At 42.3% G+C, this 23,859-nt stretch overlaps 1 protein-coding gene across 5 annotated transcripts in view; it reads right to left on the minus strand.

Annotated features, from left to right (window-relative positions):
- Positions 1-17,138: 17,138 nt before the first annotated feature.
- chl1a (cell adhesion molecule L1-like a) overlaps positions 17,139-23,859 on the minus strand; it is a 147,629-nt gene continuing 140,908 nt past the window's right edge. For all 5 annotated transcript variants that reach the window (XM_024375645.2, XM_024375647.2, XM_024375646.2 and 2 more), the window contains one exon: positions 17,139-17,628. In XM_024375645.2, the coding sequence (XP_024231413.1) occupies positions 17,457-17,628 (172 nt within the window). In that variant the 3' untranslated portion in view covers positions 17,139-17,456. The remainder of the gene's footprint in view (positions 17,629-23,859) is intronic.

Here is a 23,859-nt window from a genome sequence, read left to right on the forward strand (position 1 = left end):
AACATCACGGATGTCATCATGATCCAACTTTAAAAAAAAAAAAATTAGTTCCCAGTTCTCAGTCTTGAAAGCACAATAAATCAAGAGAATGCCAGACATTGATGACAAAATTTGCAGACGAAGGACCACTGCGCCACCTTCCTGTTCAAGTGAACAGGATACCCTGGGCCGAATACCCTGGGCCGAAATGGCGCACCGGAGACCAAGCGCGCTGAGCTGCCACAATCCGCCCTGGCTGGATGCCCACTCTCGCATGGCACTTGTGGGAGGCTGGCATATAGCGCTCCGGGCTATGAGCGAGCACTGGAGACACCGTGCACTTTACCGCATAACAGAGTGCCTGACCAGTACCACGCTGTTTCTGGTAAGCACGGGGAGTTGGCTCAGGTCTATCGCCTGCCTCCGCCAATCTCCATGTGTGCCCCCAAAAATGGGGGCTACCTCTCGTGCCTGCTGCGCTGCCTTGCCTCATATCGCCGCCTCTCAGCTTTAGATGCAGCCAAGAGGCCCATGATCACTCTGGATGAACTGCAGAGATCTACAGCTGAGGTGGGAGACTCTGTCCATAGGACAACAATCAGTCGTATATTGCACAAATCTGGCCTTTATGGAAGAGTGGCAAGAAGAAAGCCATTTCTTAAAGATATCCATAAAAAGTGTCGTTTAAAGTTTGCCACAAGCCACCTGGGAGACACACCAAACATGTGGAAGAAGGTGCTCTGGTCACTTTTTGGCAACAATGCAAAACGTTATGTTTGGCGTAAAAGCAACACAGCGCATCACCCTGAACACACCATCCCCACTGTCAAACATGGTGGTGGCAGCATCATGGTTTGGGCCTGCTTTTTTGACAGGGAAGATGGTTAAAATTGATGGGAAGATGGATGGAGCCAAATACAGGACCATTCTGGAAGAAAACCTGATGGAGTCTGCAAAAGACCTGAGACTGGGACGGATATTTGTCTTCCAACAAGACAATGATCCAAAACATAAAGCAAAATCTACAATGGAATGGTTCAAAAATAAACATATCCAAGTGTTAGAATGGCCAAGTCAAAGTCCAGACCTGAATCCAATCGAGAATCTGTGGAAAGAACTGAAAACTGCTGTTCACAAATGCTCTCCATCCAACCTCACTGAGCTTGAGCTGTTTTGCAAGGAGGAATGGGAAAAAATGTCAGTCTCTCGATGTGCAAAACTGATAGAGACATACCCCAAGCGACTTACAGCTGTAATCGCAGCAAAAGGTGGCGCTACAAAGTATTAACTTAAGGGGGCTGAATAATTTTGCACGCTCAATATTTCAGTTTTTGATTCGTTAAAAAGGTTTGAAATATCCAATAAATGTCGTTCCACTTCATGATTGCGTCCCACTTGTTGTTGATTCTTCACAAAAAAATACAGTTTTATATCTTTATGTTTGAAGCCTGAAATGTGGCAAAAGGTCGCAAAGTTCAAGGGGGCCGAATACTTTCGCAAGGCACTGTATATTACAGATCTCTGCCCACACTGACCAGAAAAGTAGGCGAGCAATGGATTATGGTCATTGTAGTTAATTACCACATTTTCAGTGGCTAAACTATGCAGAATATTGGCCTGTTGGAAACTACAACTCCCTACTACATAGCACAGTTAGGGCTTGATCTTATTCCGTTCTAGTTAAACTGCGCATTGAGGGGGGGGGGGTAGAAAACTGCTCATGTGACACTCAAGCCCTTCCTCTGCGAGGCTTTGAGTAGAATAATCTTTTATTGTTGTTCAGTGGTTTTATCGTTCCACCGAGAAAGCAATTTTAAAACGGATGAAGGGGTAATCCCTACAATGCAGGATTATCTCTTAAAATGACCTTTATCTTGCCATGAGGCACCCAAGTGCTTTTCAACTGCACTGCCCCTAGTCTTGTTTGATTACTGCTAGAGTGCCTATTTAAGCTTGCAGGGCTATGGGTATACAAATGGCAGAATACTGTATGCAAACCACAAGATAATGGGCGGCAGGGTATTGTGAAGACCCAGAGAAAGTCCATTAAAGGAAGAGTAAGGATTTGTGAAAGATTTTGAAGGTTTGCTGTCAGTTTTCAGAAAGACTTAGTTTTTTTAACCAGTTAAAACTCACCAATATGTTGTTAAGGAGTGTTGACTTTGGATACATAAAGACACAGACATTGCGTATTTAATCAGAAATGGCTGTCCTCTTGAAATCAAAACCATGATCACAGTAGCAATTTACTTGGATGCAGTGTCAGGATTCAATCACAACATTCTTGGATGCAATTTTCATTAAAGAAACATGTCAAAAGAGTCAGTGGCTAATAGAGAGCTTTCATCTGAAAGGATTTCAATTGGGAATATGAAATTAAAGCAAATGTTCATGCTCATATTTACTGTATGTTATGTTTGCCTTCGATTTCTCAATTTGTCACTTGTCATTTGCCTAGACCGCTGTCACATTGTGTCTCTCTCTATAAGCCACAGTGTGTCTCTATTTGTATCACTCAACCCCCTGTGGGATAATTGTCAAGTAGATTAGGGACATAAGTGCTGGCCTCTTCCTTTTGAGTTTCGTTTGATCAAGTGAGATAATTTAGTCAAACTTAAAGATACAATTATGGTAGATCATTGGTATACTCTCTTTTATAGCTATCCAAAGTCATTGCCATAGTATACCCAGGCAGATATACTGTAAGCACACTATGGCCTATTGGAAGCAGGGGATGGATAACGTGCTTGCCTCAAAAGTTAAATATGCTAAATTCGCAACAATACGAATAACACCATTCATAGAGTTGTGTAAAAAGATAAACAAATCATATAAATGTGGCTGAATTCAGTATAATAACAAACATATCCTCCAAATATTTAACCGTTATCTCTGAAAAACATACAGTGAATATGCATGCATTATGCATACAGTAATACGGAAATATTGATTAAGGACAGAAATGCAAATCAAATTCAGATTTGACCTCTTCCACAATCGTACTTAAACTGTTGTAATAACATGGGATGTAAGGGTGAACCGCATTTCATTTTTAAGTGTATTTCTGAGTGTTACAGTACATTCAACAGAATGTGTCCAGTTCAGCACCGGAGAAGAGAAGACTCCATACTTTGGCTCCTACTAGCAGTTACAACTACAAGAAAATAGCTTCAAGTGTTGTGTCCAAACACTGGTGGAGTCAACTAATAAAAGAATGGATGACCAGACCAGAGATGTCTAGGTCCTGAAGAAAGAGTTTGCAGTTCTCCCAAGGTTAGCTCAATGAGTTTAAACAGGAGAACGGCAAGATGGCAGCAATCTATAAGTCATTGATAGAGGACATCAGTTCTGTATGTGAATCCATGATAACAATGACAGAGAAATCAGATTATCTCGAGGGACAATCCAGGCAGAAGAACATGGTTGTGGATGAATTGCAGAATCTCCACATGAGACCTGGATGGAATCTGAGGACAAAGTGAGGTAAATTATCTCAGAGAAACTGAAGATGCACCACAGGAAGATTGAGGTGGAGCGCGCCCACAGGACTGGAAAACCCCCCACCGGCCCAGGTGACAGGCACAGGTACACTACCATTCAAAAGTTTGGGGTCACATAGAAATGTCCTTGTTTTTGAAAGAAAGCACATTTTTTTGTACATTAAAAAAACATCAAATTGATCATAAATATAGTATAGACATTGTTAGTGTTGTAAATGAAACGTCAGATATTTTATGGAATATCTACATAGGTGTAGTGGACCATTATCAGCAACCATCACTCCTGTGTTCCAATGGCACGTTGTGTTAGCTAATCCAAGTTTATAATTTTAAAAGGCTAATTTATCATTAGAAAACTATTTTGAAATTATGTTAGCATTGCTGAAAACTGTTGTTCTGATTACATAAGCAATAAAACTGGCCTTCTTTAGACTAGTTGAGTATCTGGAGCATCAGCATTTGTGGGTTCGATTACAGGCTCAAAATGGCCAGAAACAAAGACTTTCTTCTGAAACTCGTCAGTCTATTTTTGTTCTGAGAAATGAAGGCTATTCCATGCGAGAAATTGCCAAGAAACTGAAGATCACGTACAACACTGTGTACTACTCCCTTCACAGAACAGCGCAAACTGGATGTTCTGTGAAGGGAGAATAGAAAGACCAGAATATAAAGAGGAGTGGGAGGTCCTGGTAAACAACTGAGCAAGAGGACAAGTACATTAGAGTGTTTAGTTTGAGAAACAGACACCTCACAAGTCCTCAACTGGCAGCTTCATTAAATAGTACCCCTTCAAAACACCAGTCTCAACGTCAACAGTGAAGAGGCGACTCCGTGATGCTGGCCTTCTAGGCAGAATTGCAAAGAAAAAGCCGTATCTCAGACTGGCCAATAAAGGATTAAGATGGGCAAACGAACACAGACACCCTGCCTTGAAGGCCAGCATCCCGGAGTCGCCTCTTCACTGTTGACGTTGAGACTGGTGTTTTGAAGGGGTATTATTGATGGTTCAGTTTTGATAATAGGTTGTATGGGGTTTCTCTTTATTTTATAATCATTTGCTTATTAACTGTGAAACTTAAATGGTATTATCATGTAACCATGATTGTTGAAGTTGCGTTACGTAATGCCATCAAAGTGTTTGACTTATTACAGTACCAACATAACTTTTAAGTCCATCAGCATCTGAAATGTCCTTCTAATTGGGTTTCATTTATTTCCATAGTTAAAATGATTGAATAAAACTGCTGTACAACAATAGCAGTTGGCTATACATAGAGGAGCAATACAACATCCAGGCATTGTTTTTGATTGTGTGAAATGGGGAATGAAAATGTTTGCATAAAACATTTTCTTCACTTTTTTAATTACACTCATATAGCAGTCAAAACAAACTGAAATCCGTGAGCATACAAAATATTAACCATAATATTTGTCTTTTCTTGGTGGATTAACCTGAAATTGCAACCAGATTTCTATTTCAACAGTAAAATAATATGGGGTCTCTGATATGGGAGCTCTGCTTCTCGCTCCTAAGTAACTTTGCACTATTTTGTTTTTGTGTGTGTTATTTCTTACATTATTGGCCCATAAAATGTTTTGTGTTATTACATACAGCCAGAAATAACTTATGGATATCAGAGTGACGGTAATTCACCAGCATTAAGACCAGGAATACATTAATAGTGTTGGATGTTACATTTGATTTAGAATAGCAATGGAGTGGTCTTGGTGTCTTGGAACAGTTGGTTATCAATGTCTAGCTTGTCGACTACGAGAGCTACACGTCTCCATTTTAGTCTAGTGTCGTTCTGCGATTTCCTTTGGTAATTGATTGTTCATGCCTATTTTAAAGCCGGCGAGTCTTTTGACCAGGCTTTTAACCATTATTTTTTCTTTAAAGGACGCACATTTGGCAATGGTGGCTCACTGAGCCTAGAGGAAAGTCTTTGTCCTCAGGCATGGAGGGAAGCCAAAGTCATTCCTCTACCCAAGAGTAGTAAAGCTGCCTTTACTGGCTCTAACAGCAGACTTACAGTATCAGCTTGCTGCCAGCCCTTAGCAAACTGTTGGAAAAAATGGTGTTTGACCAACTACTTTTCAATTTCTCTATGAACAAATTAACAACAGACTTTCAGCATGCTTAAAGGGAAGGGCACTCAACAGGTACTGCACTGACACAAATTATTGTCACGTTCTGACCTTAGTTCTTTTGTTATGTCTGTTTTAGTATGGTCAGGGCGTGAGTTGGGTGGGTTGTCTATGGTTGTTTTTCTATGAGTTGGTATTTCTGTGTTTGGCCTGGTATGGTTCTCAATCAGAGGCAGCTGTCAATCGTTGTCCCTGATTGAGAACCATACTTAGGCAGCATGCATGTTTCATTATTTTCTGTTGAGTGTTTGTATTCTGCACCAGACAGAACTGTTTCGGTTTCATTTGTTCACTTTGTTGTTTTTGTTCAGTGTTCAATTTCTTTATTAAAAATATGGACACTATCCACTCTGCATCTTGGTCCTCACCTTCTTCCACCAACGGTCGTTACAGAATCACCCACCACAACCGGACCAAGCAGCGTGGTACCCAGGAGCAGCAGGTTCAAGACTCCTGGACTTGGGAAGAGATCTTGGATGGCAAGGGACCCTGGGTACAGGGAGAATATCGCCGCCCCAAGGCAGAGCTGGAGGCAGCGAAAGCCGAGAGGTGGCATTATGAGGAGCTAGCACGGCAGCGCGGCTGGGACGAGTGGCAGCCCCAAAAATGTATTGGGGGGGGGCACACGGGGAGTGTGGCTAAGTCAGGTAGGAGATCTGAGCCAACTCCCCGTGCTTACCGTGGAGAGAGGTGGACCGGGCAGGCACCATGTTATGCCGTGAGGCGCACGGTGTCCCCGGTGCACAGGCATAGCCCGGTGCGTTACATAGCAGCGCCTCGTATTGGCCGGGCTAGAGTGGGCATCGAGCCAGGTGCCATGAAGCCGGATCAGCGCATCTGGTCTCCAGTGCCTCTCCTCGGGCAGGGGTACATGGCACCAGCCGTACGCATGTTGTCCCCAGTTCGCCAGCACAGCCCAGTGCGGTATATTCCACCTTGCCACACTGGCCTGGCTACGGGGAGCATCCAGCCAGGAAGAGTTGTGCAGGCTCGGTGCTCGAGACCTCCAGTGTGCCTCCACGGTCCGGTCTATCCGGTGCCTCCTTCACTCACCAGTCCTCCGGTGGCAGCCCCCCGCACCAGACTGTCTTTCCGTCTCCTCCCTACAGGTGCTCCCGCCTGCTCATCGCTGCCAGAGTCTCCCACCTGCTCATCGCTGCCAGAGTCTCCCGCCTGCTCATCGCTGCCAGAGTCTCCCGCCTGCTCATCGCTGCCAGAGTCTCCCTGTCTGTCAGGAGCTGCCAGAGTCTCCCGTCTGTCCTGAGCTGCCAGAGTCTCCCGTCTGTCCTGAGCTGCCAGAGTCTCCCGTCTGTCCTGAGCTGCCAGAGTCTCCTGTCTGTCCTGAGCTGCCAGAGTCTCCCGTCTGTCCTGAGCTGCCAGAGTCTCCCGTCTGTCCTGGGCTGCCAGAGTCTCCCGTCTGTCCTGAGCTGACCGAGTCTCCCGTCTGTCCTGAGCTGCCAGAGTCTCCCGTCTGTCAGGAGCTGCCAGAGTCTCCCGTCTGTCAGGAGCTGCCAGAGTCTCCCATCTGTCAGGAGCTGCCAGAGACTCCCGTCTGTCAGGAGCTGCCAGAGTCTCCCGCCAGTCAGGAGCTGCCAGAGCCGCCGGTCAGTCAGGAGCTGCCAGAGCCGCCTGTCACTCCCGCCTGTCCGGTGCTGCCGGAATCTCCCGTCCATTCGGGACCCGTTGCTAGGGTCCCCAGTCCGAGGTCGGCGGCGAGGGGCCATGGAGAGGGGCCGCTCTAAAAGGGACCACGGAGGTGGGTTAAGAGGCGGACAAAGACTATGGTGGAGTGGGTTCCACGTCCTGCGCCAGAGCCGCCACCATGGACCGACGCCCACCCAGGCCCCCCCCTATAGGTACAGGTTTTGCACCTTTAGAGGGGGGGAGCTCTGAGCTATCTATCTAATAGAAAAGAGGGGTTTATTTAATGGAAGCTTCTCTAATGTCAAGTGTGTTGTCCTGCAGGGCAGCTCTCTAGGCCTTTTACTCTTTTTTATTTTTACCAATGACCTACCACTGGCATTAACAAAGCATATGTGTCCATGTATGCTGATGATTCAACCATATACGCATCAGCAACCACAGCTAATGAAGTCATTGAAACCCTTAAACAGGAGTTTGTCTGTTTTGGAATGGGTGGCCAGTAGTTAACTGGTCCTGAACATCTCTAAAACTAAGTGCATTGTATTTGGTAGAAGTCATTCCCTAAATTCTAGACCCCAGCTGAATCTGGTAATGAATACTGTGGCTGTTGAAAAAGTTGATGATGTTACCATAGACTGTAAACTGTTTTGGTCAAAACATATAGATTGAATGGTTGTAAAGATAGTGAGGCAAAGAATTACTTAGTTGAGCTGCAGCTGGCCCAGAACAGAAAAGAGGCACACATCTTGCTCTTCATTGTAATCAAATGGCTAATATTAATACTATGCATGCCAGTCTCTCTTGGCTAAGAGTTGAGGAAAGACTGACTGTCACTTCTTCTTTTTATAAGAAACATTAATGTGTTGGAAATTCCAAATTTGCACAGTCAACTTACACACAGCACTGTGACACAGACACTTACCCCCTCCAGACATGCCACCAGGGGTCTTTTCACAGTCCCCAGGTCCAGAACAAATTAAAGTACGTGTCACGCCCTGACCTTAGAGATCCCTGTTTATTCTCTATATTTTGGTTAGGTCAGGGTGTGACTAGGGTGTGTACTGTAGTTTTTTTATATCTATGTTTTCTTTTTCTTTGTTGGCCTAGTATGGTTCCTAATCAGAGGCAGCTGTCTATCGTTGTCTCTGATTGGGGATAATACTTAGGCAGTCCTTTTTCCCACCTTCAGTTGTGGGATCTTGTCTTTGTTTGTTGCATGGGTCGCACTCCTAAGCTTTTCGTTCGTTGAGTTGTTTATTGTTTTTTTGGTGGAACATTTTAATAAAGAAAATTTCCGCCTACCATGCTGCACCTTGGTCTTATTTGAACGACGGACGTTACAACATGTACAGTATAATGCAGAGCCATGAGTGCATGGAACTCCCGTCCATCTTATATAGCACAATTGAACAGCAAACCTGGCTTAAAAAAAAACAAATAATGCAAAACCTCATGGCACAATGCCTCTCCCCCATGTGACCTACATGTTGTGTGTATGTACTGACATATATGTGTAACTGATAGATGCGCACACACACATACCACATATTAATGTTTTTAAATGTATGAAAAGTATGTTGTCTGTAATGTATTTTGTGCCAGACACATGCCAGAACCAACCCTACGAACTATGCCTATGTAATGTGTCTATAAGCAGTATATAAAAGATCTACTGGGACTGTCCCGACGGAGCTCACTTCAGACCGGTACTTTATGCATCTAAGTTTGACTCTGACCTCTCCAGCTTGTGAGAGTCGTGCATGTGTGGAAAGGACATGATTGAAATTAGGATACTAAGCTGATTGAAATTTGGATAAAAAGATGATCGATTGAAATGTAACTATTAGTATTGCTTGAATGAGAGCTATCATGGGACTAAATCCGGTGTGAGAGAGGCAATATGGGAGATTATTGAGGATGTGTAATGAATACCCGAACCAGTTCTGTGAGCTGAGTTTTTTAATCTATAACTTTATCTAGGGGTTCTGTCCACCACCGCCCGTTGATCTACATGTAGTGAACACTGACAGGAGAAGTCATTGAAAAGTTTGATAGGGTAACAGTATGGGCTGTAACAGCTGAGATGGGTAAGGGCTGTAACAATGAAGTTCATGGATGCCCCCAGACACTAAGATTTCCTCGGGAACACGGTATGTGTACCTCTCGGGCTGCTGCGCTGTGATTGTTGCTGGTGGTGAGGATATAAATACCTAAGTTGATTTATAACGTTATACGGGGATTCTGTATGGAGATATGAAAGGAGCACTATTTCCGAATATGAAATCAGTGGAATTAGAGTATAATAGCTAAAGAGATAGAGAAAACACCTGATCTCCGGATTACGTCTTTAAACTAAGGGCAACCATGGCATCCGTGACAGAGGGAGAAGTGTCCATCCATGTATATGGGTAAGAAAGTCTAGCTAGCTACATTTTCAGACACTACACATTTCTAATTTTGCCATAAAGTAATTTTCATTTCAAGTTAAAGTGTACGGTTAGCTAGCTAGCTAAAGTTAGCTGGCTGGCTCACTAGCTAACATTATGTGTATGATCTGTGTAGTAATATTATTCATATCTCAGAGACATTTGCTTTGCTAGTTATAGCCTAATACTAACTAGCTAACACTGAACCTGGTTGGTTAGCTACCTGAAGATTAATGCAGGGTAGTAACATAATGAGTTGGGATTATAGTTCATTGTTTAGCTAGTTAGCTAGCTACCTGTCTTAACAAAATACTCCACTATGCAAGTAATAATTTCAATAGAACATTAATGATGTCCTTGTGACAACTGTTGATAGACGTAGCTGGTAAATTTGTTCTGGCTATCTACTCCGATTTCAGGGCACTCTCATTTGAGTGTGCCAGAGTGCAGAATAACTGACGAATTTAAGAGCGCTCCACGCCTGTTGAATATGACTGGTGTCACTAAACATTCGCAAAAAAAGCGTAAATTGTTGCCAGCAGCACAGTTGCAGTCACCAACGCTCTGGATAACCAGCTCTGCTAGGGCGAGTAAAATGACCAGAGTGAGCTGTTCTCTCGATTGTGTCTGGAAGGTGCTAGCAAGCTAGCCAACATCACCCAGTTAGCTTGTCTGCTTGACTGCTGTTGTTGGGACAGAACACTCGGATCAACCCTTAAAGAGATGGGTGGGGCTAAAGCTTAAGTGGGTGTGAAAGATGCTGACAAAGAAGAGCTCTCCAGTAGGTGTACCAAAACATTCAAAGGCAATTTTGTCAAAAGTGAGAAGCTTTCAATGCAGAATTCCTATCCCATTGTTTCTCAACTGTAGTTGATGATATACCCTTTCCTAGCTCTGAGTCCCTACTGTTATCCAATGTAAAAAACAACAACATTTTTCTACATCAAACCGAATCGAGCCAGTCGGTCACATTCGTCATACAGTGAATAATTTGTCTGGATTTCCTGAATCATAAATGCCCTAAACTAAATAGAGTAGAGTGAGTAGATCTAAATGCATGGAAGGATAATTTGACTGAGAACAGTGTGAGCCTCACCCCGTCTAACCGGCGGAAGTAATGGTAACAATGGTGTTCACTATGGCCCTGTCCTTCACCATTTCTACCGTGAGACCTGAGGCCGAGCCAGAAACCTGTACACAGCATCCAGTCGAAGCTATCAACTGCCTTTTCTCTCACACCCATTAATAGTATAACCTTTATTATGATGACAGTATTACCATACTAATTAGATTGTATAACCCAGAATAAAGGGTTTGAAATAATGAAGTGACTGCTTTTGGGAAATGCTCACTAACAGGGATGTAAACAAATTTGTGGCAAAAAAATGAGAAAAATTTGCTTTTTGTGAGTATGGAACATTTCTCGGATCTTTTATTTTGGCTCATGAAACATGGGAACCACACTTTCCATGTTGCATTTTATATTTTTGTTCAGTGTAATTCCTCCCCCAATTTTCATTTTCTGGGAAATAGCACCTTTGATGAAGCGGAATTCCAAACTAATAGAGATGGGAAGAATCGACTCATCTCCTGTTTAGTGGGAACCACTCACAGTTAGGATTTGTCCCAAATGGCACCCTGTTCCCCATGTAGGCCTAGTGCACTGATCTGTTCAAAATTAGTGCACTATATAGGGAATAGGGTGCCATTTGGGATGCAAATTTACATTCAGGCACGATAGAATGTTCTTGGAATGGCCAACTAGCAGTTGTTTAAAAAGAAATGTATTTAGCCATTATTTTACCAAGTAAGTTCACTGAGAACACATTCTCATTAACGACCTGGGGAATAGTTACAGGGGAGAGGAAGGGGATGAATGAGCCAATTGTAAACAGGGATTATTAGGTGACCATGATGGTTTGAGGGACAGATTGGGAATTTAGCCAGGATACCAGGGTTAATACCCCTACAATACGTGCCATGGGATCTTTAATGACCTCAGAGAGTCAGGACACCTGTTTAACATCCCATCTGAAAGACAGCACCCTATATATATATAATTCTTTTTTAAACCAGAGGAAAGAGTGGCCCTCCAACACCACTTCCAGCAGCATCTGGTCTCCCATCCAGGAACTGACCAGGACCAGCCCTGCTTAGCTTCAGAAGAAAGCCAGCAGTGGTATGCAGGGTGGTATGCTGCTGGCATACATATTTAAATGTTGACAAGTGATAGAGTGAAAAAGATCATTATCTTGAATACTATAACAACTGCAGCAACTTTAGAAATGTATTAGGAATGCCAACCTTCTGTTGAATGAAATTGGTTCATGCCATGATTTTGACAGGAAATTAAAATGAAAACTGACCTAAATTTGACTAATGCCCTAACACGATTTTACAGCATACACAGCTTGTACACCTTCTACTGTACTATCGATGTGCATAGTATGATTTCATTATAATTTGTATTTACATTTTTAGAATTTCACTAGCATATAAATATTTCAATTATTAAATTAGTCTTTTACATTTAATTTACTAGTAGACAGTTTTCCAAAGCAGGGATGGAAACACCTGTAATATGTTTGATCCTATCATTTACAAAAACACATTAGACATCAGTATTAACATTATAAAATGCAATCAACCACAGTAACATTCACACATTGCATACAAAGCCAACTTTTGTTTTCTACAATATATACAGTGTTGTGAAGTATTAAAAGGGCAGTGCCATCAAAAACTTGATTTCCTGTTATTCTGATGATATTTCCACACTGAGGTCGAATAACACTATGAAGTTGTGAAAATTATGTAACAGATTTTTTTAAAGAATGTCTGGAATTTCAGCCTGTTCAGGTGGGATGAAGTTTTTGACCAAGATCATGACATCACAATCAGATCTTATTATTCTGACCAATGACCAATCATCTTTTATTTGCATGCGTAATCCTCCTACTTTGAAGGGGTAAGCTGAGTAGGCTCTAGAGCAGGGGTACTCAACTCTTACCCTACGAGGTCCAGAGCCTGCTGGTTTTCTGTTCTACCTGATAATTGCACACACCTGGTGTCCAAGATCTAAATCAGTCCCTGATTATAGGAGAACAATTTAAAAAACACAGTGGAACTGTCTTTGAGGTCCAGAGTTGAGTGAAGGGGTCTAGACAATTATATCCGACAATCAGGGCTGTGTATTTATAGTAAATATATTTTAATTTTTATCAACGCCCAAACGATCAGACTGAGAATTTCAATGTCGAAAGGAGGCTCAGGGAAATAAATGACAAAAAATATATTTGGAGTTATTTTCATGAAATAAACAAACACAGTGATGTATTAGACATACAGTGATGATTTAAAAATACAATTAAACACTTAACATTGTGAAAATTAAATATACAAAAGTAGGCACAAGTAATTATGTAAAGGTAATCAACGAGGGTTATGCAGTCTATAGAAAATAATACACAACGTGGAAGGTGTGTGCCAAGGTGCGCAGCAGAGTGGCACTAACCTTCCACCGAGTTACCTTATTTTCCATAGAATGCATAGAGCTCAGGGTTGATTATCCCACTTATACCACGGCTATAATGCCTTTGTCTCTTTTTGACTCCTGACATGTTCATTACTATGAGACAGCTGGAGATAGAATTTGAATATTGAAACAATGTTGCAAATGTCAGAGAGCAAGGTTTATACAAATCTCCTCTGTTGAAAACAAAATGTTAGTCTAAAAGAAATGTGAGATAATGTAGTGGAGATCAAGTTTATAAATTGCTTGGCAGGGCTGACGAGACAGTGGATTGAGCAGTCAGATGGAACAGAGTAAATACAGTTGTGGCCAAAGGTTTTGAGAATGACACAAATATTAATTTTCACAAAGTCTGCTGCCTCAGCTTGTATGATGGCAATTTGCATATACTCCAGAATGTTATGAAGAGTGGTCAGATGAATTGCAATTAATTGCAAAGTCCCTCTTTACCAATGTAAATGAACTGAATCCCCAAAAACATTTCCACTGCATTTCAGCCCTGCCACAAAAGTACCAGCTGACATCATGTCAGTGATTATTTTGTTAACACAGGTGTGAGTGTTGACAATGACAAGGCTGGAGATCACTCTGTCATGCTGATTGAGTTCGAATAACAGACTGGAAGCTTCAAAAGGAGGATGGTGCTTGGAATCATTGTTCTTCCTCTGTCAACCATGGTTACCTGCAAGGAAACAGGTGCCGTCATCATTGCTTTGCACAAAAAGGGCTTCACGGGCAAGGATATTGCTGCCAGTAAGACTGCACTTAAATCAACCATTTATCGGATCATCCAGAACTTCAAGGAGGTTTCAATTGTTGTGAAGAAGGCTTCAGGGTGCCCAAGAAAGTCCAGCAAGCGCCAGGACCGTCTCCTAAATTTGATTCAGCTGCGGGATCGGGGTACCACCAGAGCTTGCTTAGGAATGGCAGCAGGCAGGTGTGAGTGCATCTGCACGCACAGTGAGGCAAAGACTTTTGGAGGATGGCCTGGTGTCAAGAAGGGCAGCAAAGAAGCCACTTCTCTCCAGGAAAAACATTAGGGACAGACTGATATTCTGCATAAGGTACAGGGATTGGACTGCTGATGACTGGGGTAAAGTAATTTTCTTTGATGAATCCCCTTTCCGATTGTTTGGGACATCCGGAAAAAAAGCTTGTCCGGAGAAGACAAGGTGAGCGCTACCATCAGCCCTGTGTCATGCCAACAGTAAAGCATCCTGAGACCATTCATGTGTGGGGTTGTTTCTCAGCCAAGGGAGTGGGCTCACTCACAATTTTGCCTAAGAACACAGCCATGAATAAAGAATGGTACCAACACAACACTGAGCAACTTCTCTCAACCATCCAGGAACAGTTTGGTGACGCATAAGGCAAAAGTGATAACTAAGTGGCTCGGGGAACAAAACATAGATATTTTGAGTCCATGGCCAGGAATCTCCCCAGATCTTAATCCCATTGAGAACTTGTGGACAATCCTCAAGAGGCGGGTGGACAAACAAAAACCCACAAGCATTGATTATGCAAGAATGGGCTGCCATAAGTCAGGATGTGGCCCAGAAGTTAATTGACAGCATGCCATGGTGGATTGCAGAGGTCTTGAAAAAGAAGGGTCAACACTGCAAATATTGACTCTTTGCATCAACTTCATGTAATTGTCAATAAAAGCCTTTGACACTTATGAAATGCTTGTAATTGTACTTCAGTTTTCCATATTAACATCTGACAAAATATCTAAAGACACTGAAGCAGCAAACTTTGTAGAAATTAATATTTGTGTCATTCTCAAAACTTTTGGCCACGAATATAGGCATTTTAACATCATAGATTTAGCCGGTGGTAAATGGTGGTATAGACACCATTTACGGTTTTGACCAATCAGCATTCACGATTAGACCTTGTAGCCCACGCTATATTATCTCGGTAGAATTCGATGGCTATAGTTAAGTCTTACATGTTCGGTTTGAGCTGCTTTTGAAAGCAAAAGTTTAATAAAAAAAAATGTATACCAGCAAATGAACACATTTCTAGTGGCAAATGTGCTAAATTATAGCCCTGGTATGAAAGGGATTATCAACTCGGGGTTTTCTGGAAAATAATCCAACTCAGTGGAAGGTCAATTCCACCCTGCATATCGTGGAACACAACTTCCAGGTCCTTCATTATTTTACATAGAACACAGAGCAACTCATTGATTATACCTTACATAACACACACTCTAGAATGTCATACAAGCCAATCAGAAACAAGTATTCAACAATACCGTGGTATAAAGAATGTTTATGCCTCATATCTGTTGACCTTTTCTAAGAAAGTAAAAACATAAGAAATCATGCATCGTTATTAATGATATATGTGTCTGCTGTCTACCTTTTCTTTTTAAAGATATATATAGTGTATTTACAGTAACAGTCAAAAGTTTGGACACACCTACTCAAGGGTTTTTCTTTATTTTTACTATTTTCTACATTGTAGAATAAGAAAGACATCTAAACTATGAAATAACACATATGGAAAAAGTAGCAACCAAAACATTGTTAAATCAAAATCCAGGTTATTTTTGAGGTTATTCAAAGTAGCCACCATTTGCCTTGACAGCTTTGCACACTCTTGGCATTCTCTCAACCAATAGGAGTGCTTTGTTGAAAATTAATTTGTGGAATTTCTTTCCTTCTTAATGTGTTTGAGCCAATCAGTTGTGTTGTGACAAGGTAGGGGTGGTGTGACGTGGTAAGGTTGGACCCAGGTGCAGAGAAGAGACCAGAAAAAACAACAAACACTAAGTATCGAAAATTCACTCAGGAGACAAATGCACAGAGTAAACAATTCAAGCTTCTGCAAAGGACCACAGAAAAAACACCTCTTTAAGCAGGGACACAATTATGAAATAATAAGACACACCTGCCTCCCTCTGGTGCCAGGAGGAACCATGACAGGTGGTATACAGAAGATAGCCCATATTAAGTCCATATTATGGCAAGCACAGCTCAAATTAGCAAAGAGAGACAACAGTCCATCATTACTTTAAGACATAAAGGTCAGTCAAAACGTAACATTTCAAGAACTTTGAAAGTTTATTCAAGTGCAAGTTCAACCATCAAGCGCTCTAATGAAACTGGCTCTCATGAGGACCGCAACAAGAAAGGAAGACCCAGAGTTACCTCTGCAGCAGAGGATAAGTTCATTAGAGTTACCAGCCTCAGAAAGCAGCCTAAATAAAAGTCACAGACACATCAACTGTTCAGAGGAGACTGTGTGAATCAGGCATTCATGGTCGAATTGCTGTAAAGAAACAACTACTAAAGGACACCAATAACAAGAAAAGACTTGCTTGGGCCAAGAAACACGAGCAATGGAAATTAGACCGGCAGATATGTGTCCTTTGGTCTGATGAGTCCAAATTGGAGGTTTTTGGTTCCAACCACCATGTTTTGAGACACAGAGTAGGTGAACAGATGACCTCCACATGTGTGATTCCCACTGTAAAGCATTGAGGAGGAGGTGTGATGGTGCTTTGTTGGTGACACAGTCAGTGATTTACTTAGAATTCAAGGCACACTTAACCAGCATGGCTACCATTGCATTTTGCAGCGATACGCCATCCAATCTGGTTTGCGCTTAGTGGGACTATATTTTGTTTTTCAACAGCACTGTGGCCTAACACATATCCAGGCTGTGTAAGGGCTATTTGACCAGGAAGGAGAGTGATGGAGTGCTGCATCAGATGACCTGGCCTCCACAATCACCGTACCTCAACCCAATTGAGATGGTTTGGGATGAGCTGGTTGAGAGAATGCAAAGAACGTGCAAGCTGTCATCAAGGAAAAGGGTGGCTACTTTGAAGAATCTAAAATAGAACATATAATTTGATTTGTTTAACAGTTTTTTGGTTACTACAGTACATGTTTTCATATGTATTATTTCATAGTTTTGATGTCTTAACTATTATTCTACCATATAGAAAATAGTGAAAATAAAGTGTCCAAACTTTTGACTGGTACTGTATATTGAAACTGCAGATGTCCAATCCTGTCTACAAGAATGTGAAAACATTTCCTAATGAATCCGTCACAATGTGGAGGTACAAAATAAATATGCATCATATACAATTGTGATTGACAGGAATGTAACATTTCTGATCAATGTCATGCATCACACAGATGATGCCATTAATTTCCTTTTGCTGTCACACACCCTTCAGAGGGAAGTCCGAAGGAAGCATTTGTCTCTTCACGCAGTGACTGGGCTGGGTCTTGCAGAGCCTCTGTTTTTGTGGCCAGAGTATTCACCGATAAATGAGCCATCTTCGTTGAACTGGCATTCTTCTTCGTCCCCATAGTCGCTGTCCCCTCCCATGCTCCGATCCAGGGAACATTGGCTAGCCTTCAGTGGGTTTTCCTCACTGTCACACAGCACAAAGGACAGAGGCTCATTTTGGTTACACACACACACACACACACACACACACACACACACATTTTGGCTGCTATTTTAGATTTCATGTTAGTCTTAAGGCGTCAGTATGCTTCAGTCTGGCTGGCGTGAACGCATACTCCCTTAAGACTTTCACTTCAAATACGAGAAAAAAGCAGCCACAGTGCTGTTATTCGATTTTGAGATTCCGTAGCCAGTATACGCTTCCTCAAGCTTCCTGTCATTAATTTAGACCTTTTTGCAGAGGAGATCTTAATCACACAATTTTATATCTAACTTCGATTTTTGGTGCACTATTTCTCAATGAACAACAAAGACTTTATTGAAGAATTCTTAATGTTACTGTCAGTCGACTAAAAGTCTGGACCGTTTTAGTCTAGTTTCAGTCAGTAATTTTTTTCATTGAATAATTGATATTTACCTCTAACTTCCTGTGTTAAGAGATGCTTAAATTCAGATAGCCTTGTCCAACTACAATAACCTCCTATATCTTAGTTGGCAACATTGCTATTGTGGTAGATTGTAGCATACTCTATGGTTAATTCTGGCTATGGTTAAATAGCTGGATAAAGTTTAAACAATTTACAGCTCCAATTCTCTCCTCGTCATAACCATCTGAGGGGGATGAATTACAATGATTCACTTAAAGAGGGAAGTATCTGAGCTTTCCAACAATGACAGAATTATTACAGTAATACTATTTAGCAAATAGTATATGCCAGGCGTTGTCTTAGAAAGGCCTGAAAAATTGACAAAGACTCTTCTCCATGCTCCCGTCCGGTAGGTGGTACATCAAGGCTCAGACCAACAGACTCCTAAACAGCTTCCATCCCCTGGCTATAAGACCGTTAAATGGCTAACAACTACTGCTCTCCCTCTCCCACAGACTATCCACACTGACTCTATGCCCATCCACAGATCTCTACCCACTCAGACACAACCTACGCTGCTGCTAAAAATATTATTGATGAGATGTATTACCCCATTACGCTGCTGTCCATTGATTATCAATTTCCAATAACATTTATCTATTTATCCTGCTACTGGTCACTATTACTCCTGTTTACATTTGGAAAGTATTCAGACCTCATGACTTTTTCCACATTATATTACGTTACAGCCTAATTCTAAAATTGATTAAATAAAACATTTTCCTCATCAATCAACACACAATACCCCAAAATGACAGCAAAAACAGTTTTTTTGCTGCAAATATATTAACAAATAAAAAACAGAAATAACTTATTTACATACATATTCAGACCCTTTGCTTTGAAAGTGTAGTGCATCCTGTTTCCTTTCATCATCCTTGAGATGTTTCTACAACTTGATTGGAGTCCACCTGTGGTAAATTCAAATGATTGGACATGATTTGGAAGAGACACACCTGCCTATATAAGGTCCCACAGTTGACAGTGCATGTCAGAGCAAATACCAAGACATGGGGTCAAAGGAATTGTCCATAGAGCTCAGAGACAGGATTGTGTCAAGACACAGATCTGGGGAAGAATACCAAACAATTTCTGCAGCATTGAAGGTCCCCAAGAACACAGTTAAATGGAAGAAGTTGGGAACCACTAAGACTCTTCCTAGAGCTGGCAATTGGGGGAGAAGGGCCTTGGTCAGGGAGGTGACCAAGAACCCAATGTCACTCTGACCGAACTCCAAAGTTCCTCTGTGGAGATGGGAGAATCTTCCAGAAGGACAACCATCTCTGCAGCACTCCAATAATCAAGCCTTTATGGTAGAGTGGGCAGACGGAGGCCAGTCCTCAGTGAAAGGCACATGACAGCCCGCTTGGAGTTTGCCAAAAGGCACATAAAGACTCTCAGACCATGAGAAACAAGATTCTCTGGTCTGATGAAACCAATATTGAACTATTTGGCCTGAATACCAAGCGTCACATCTGGAGGAAACCTGGGACCATCCCTACGGTGAAGCATGGTGGTGGCAAGTTGTCTAGCAGAAGGGACCAGGAGACTAGTCAGGATCGAAGGAAAGATGAATGGAGCAAAGTAAATAGAGATCTTTGATGATCCAGAGCGCTCAGGACCTCAGACTGGGGCGAAGGTTCACTTCCAACAGGACAACGACCCTAAGCACACAGCCAAGACAATGCAGGAGTGGCTTCGGGACAAGTCTCTGAATGTCCTTGAGTGGCCCAGAGCCCAGACTTGAACCAGATTGAGCATCTCTGTAGAGACCTGACAGAGCTTGACAGGATCTGCAGAGAAGAATGGGAGAAACTCCCCAAATACAGTTGTGCCAAGCTTGTACCGTCACACCCAAGATGAGTCAAGGCTGTAATCGCTGCTGAAGATGCTTCAACAAAGTACTGAGTAAAGGGTCTGAATACTTACAGTATGTAAAAGGTGATATTACATTTTTTATACATTGGCAAAAATGTCTAAAAATCTGCTTTGGATTTGTCATTGTGGGGTCTTGTGTGTAGATTGAGGGGGGGGACAATTTAATCAATTTTAGAATAAGTCTGTAACGTAATGTGGAAAAAGTCAAGGGGTCTGAATACTTTCCAAATGAGCTGTATATATTACCATGCATAGTTATATATTCCTGCTACCAGTCGCTTTTCAGCTCAGTTCACATGTATATCCTACTACCAGTCACTTTTTATGTATAAACCCACAACCACTCCAGTACATTGAATAAGATACTGGCACTGATGTTTTAAAAAAACTCACATCATAGTTCTTGTGTGTTTTTTGTTGTATTTTATTGTTCTATTATTATCTACAGTATATTATTATTGTTATCATCACTGCATTGTTGGGAAAGAGCTCTCAAGGTAAGAATTTCACTGAAGGGGAGAGTGGGGTAAGTTGAGCCGAAGAGGTAAGTTGAGCCGAAAGGTTAAGCTGAGCCGAAGGGTTAAGCTGAGCCGAAGGGTTAAGCTAAGCCGAAGGGTTAAGCTGAGCCGAAGGGTTAAGTTGAGCCGAAGGGTTAAGTTGAGCCTCCCTTGTTTCTAGGAAAACATACACAAAATGTATAATTTGACCAAATATTTAGGAAGTGGTCATCATTTTCATTGAGTCTGTGAAGGAAGAAACCACATGGAAAAAGTGGTAAGCAAGTCCAAAAAACAGATTTTAACAAAGTCAAAAGAATGTATTGTACCTAAACCAAAGTAGATACTATTGTTCTATACATCAGTTAGCATCTCTATAAGCTTCAATAAACCTAGCATGAAAGTGTATATGCTGGCTAATATAGTCCAAATGTTTGCCTTGGGGTAAGTTGAGCCAATGGCCATGAGGTAAATTGAGCCAGTGGTTGAGCAAATGGCAAGTTGAGCAAATTGAAGTGTTTTCTTCGCAGGCGTAATTCAAGGTATTATCGCTGGGATATGAGGTCACAACAGGGCCTTGCCTATGTTAAAAGTGTTTTAAAAAAGTACAACGTGGTTGTTAGGTGTTAAGCCTGTGTTAAGAGATGCTTACAATTATTCAAAGACAAAAAGCTATTGTGATTGTGTGGAATTGTGTTTGGGAAAAAAAGGAGACATGATTTGAAAAAAAATAATGTTATTTCACCTTTATTTAAACAGGTAGGCAAGTTGAGAACAAGTTCTCATTTACAATTGCGACCTGGTCAAGAAAAAGCAAAGCAGTTTGACACATACAGTTACATATGGAGTAAAACAAACATACAGTGAATAATACAATAGAAAAATAAGTCTATACACAATGTGAGCAAATGAGGTGAGATAAGGGAGGTAAAGGCAAAAAAAGGCCATGGTGGCGAAGTAAATACAATATAGCAAGTAAAACACTGGAATGGTAGATTTGCAGTGGAAGAATGTGCAAAGTAGAAATAGAAATAATAGGGTGCAAAGGAGCAAAATAAATAAATAAATACATTAGGGGAAGAGGTAGTTGTTTGGGTTAAATTATACAGGCTTATAATTATATGGGCCATTATATGGGCTATGTACAAGTGCAGTAATTTGTGAGCTGCTCTGACAACTGGTGCTTAAAGCTAGTGAGGGGACAAGTGTTTCCAGTTTCAGAGATTTTGCAGTTCGTTCCAGTCATTGGCAGCAAAGAACTGGAAGGAGAGGCGGCCAAAGGAGGAATTGGTTTTGGGGGTGACCAGAGAGATATACCTGATGGAGCGCGTGCTGCTATGGTGACCAGCGAGCTGAGATAAGGGGGGACTTTACCTAGCAGGGTCTTGTAGATGACCTGGAGCCAGTGGGTTTGTCAACGAGTATGAAGCGAGGGCCAGCCAACGAGAGCACACAGGTCACAGTGGTGTGGTAGTATATGGGGCTTTGGTGACAAAACGGATGGCACTGTGAAAGACTGCATCCAATTTATTGAGTAGGGTATTGGAGGCTATTTTGTAAATGACATCGCGGAAGTCGAGGATCAGTAGGATGGTCAGTTTTACGAGGGTATGTTTGGCAGCATGAGTGACGGATCCTTTGTTTGCGAAATAGGAAGCCAATTCTAGATTTAACTTTGGATTGGAGATGTTTGATGTGAGTCTGGAAGGAGAGTTTACAGTCTAACCAGACACCTAGGTATTTGTAGTTGTCCACATATTCTAAGTCAGAACCGTCCAGAGTAGTGATGCTGGACGGGCGTGCAGGTGCAGGCATCGATCAGTTGAAAAGCATTCACTTAGTGTTACTTGTATTTAAGAGCAGTTGGAGGCCACGGAAGGAGAGTTGTATGGCATTGAAGCTCGTCTGGAGGGTTGATAACACAGTGTCCAAAGAAAGGCCAGAAGTATACAGAATGGTGTCATCTGCGTAGAGGTGGATCAGAGACTCACTAGCAGCAAGAGCGACATCATTGATGTATACAGAGAAGAGAGTCGGTCCAATAATTGAACCCTGAGGCACCCCCATAGAGACTGCCAGAGGCCCGGACAACATGCCCCTCGATTTGACACACTGAACTCTATCAGAGAAGAAGTTGGTGAACCAGGTGAGGCAATCATTTGAGAAACCAAGGCTATCGAGTCTGCCGATGAGGATGTGGTGATTGACAGAGTCGAAAGTCTTGGCCAGGTCAATGAATACGGCTGCACAGTATTGTTTCTTATCAATGGCGTTAAGATATCGTTTAGGACCTTGAGCGTGGCTGAGGTGCACCCATGACCAGCTCTGAAACCAGATTGCATAGCGGAGAAGGTATGGTGGGATTCGAAATGGTCGGTAATCTGTTTGTTGACTTGGCTTTTGAAGACATTAGAAAGGCAGGGTAGGATAGATATAGGTCTGTGGAGGTTTGGGTCAAGAGTGTGTCCCCCTTTGAAGAGGGGGATGACCGCAGCTGCTTTCCAATCTTTGGGAATCTCAGACGACACGAAAGAGAGGTTGAACAGGCTAGTAATAGGGGTTGCAACAATTTCGGCAGATAATTTTAGAAAGAAAGGGTACAGATTGTCTAGCCCGGCTGATTTGTAGGGGTCCAGATTTTGCAGCTCTTTCAGAACATCAGCTGACTGGATTTGGGAGAAGGAGAAATGGGGAAGGCTTGGGCAAGTTGCTGTGGGGGTGCAGTGCTGTTGACTGGGGTAGGGGTAGCCAGGTGGAGATGGCCAGCCGTAGAAAAATGCTTCTTGAAATTCTCAATTATAGTGGATTTATCGGTGTTGACAGAGTTTCCTATCCTCAGTGCAGTGGCAGCTGGGAGGAGGTGTTCTTATTCTCCATGGACTTTACAGTGTCCCAGAACTTTTTTGAGTTTGTGTTGCAGGAAGCAAACTTCTGCTTGAAAAAGCAAGCCTTAGCTTTTCTTATTTTTTTTTACCCCTTTTTCTCCCCAATTTCGTGGTATCCAATTGTTAGTAGCTACTATCTTGTCTCATCGCTACAACTCCTGTACGGGCTCGGGAGAGACCGTACAAGGTTGAAGGTCATGCGTCCTCCGATACACATCCTAACCAAGCCTCACTGCTTCTTAACACAGCACGCATCCAACCTGGAAGCCAGCCACACCAATGTGATGAAGGAAACACTATGCACATGGCAACCTTGGTTGGCGTGCACTGTGCCCGGCCCGCCACAGGAGTCACTGGTGCGCGATGAGACCAGGATATCCCTACCGGCCAAACCCTCCCTAACCTGGACAACGCTAAGCCAATTGTGCGTTGCACCACGGACCTCCCGGTCGTGGCTGGTTATGACAGGGCCTGGGCACGAACCCAGAGTCTCTGGTGGCACAGCTGG

Source organism: Oncorhynchus tshawytscha, linkage group LG16, assembly GCF_018296145.1.
Source record: "Oncorhynchus tshawytscha isolate Ot180627B linkage group LG16, Otsh_v2.0, whole genome shotgun sequence".
NCBI classification, from domain to species: Eukaryota; Metazoa; Chordata; class Actinopteri; order Salmoniformes; family Salmonidae; genus Oncorhynchus; species Oncorhynchus tshawytscha.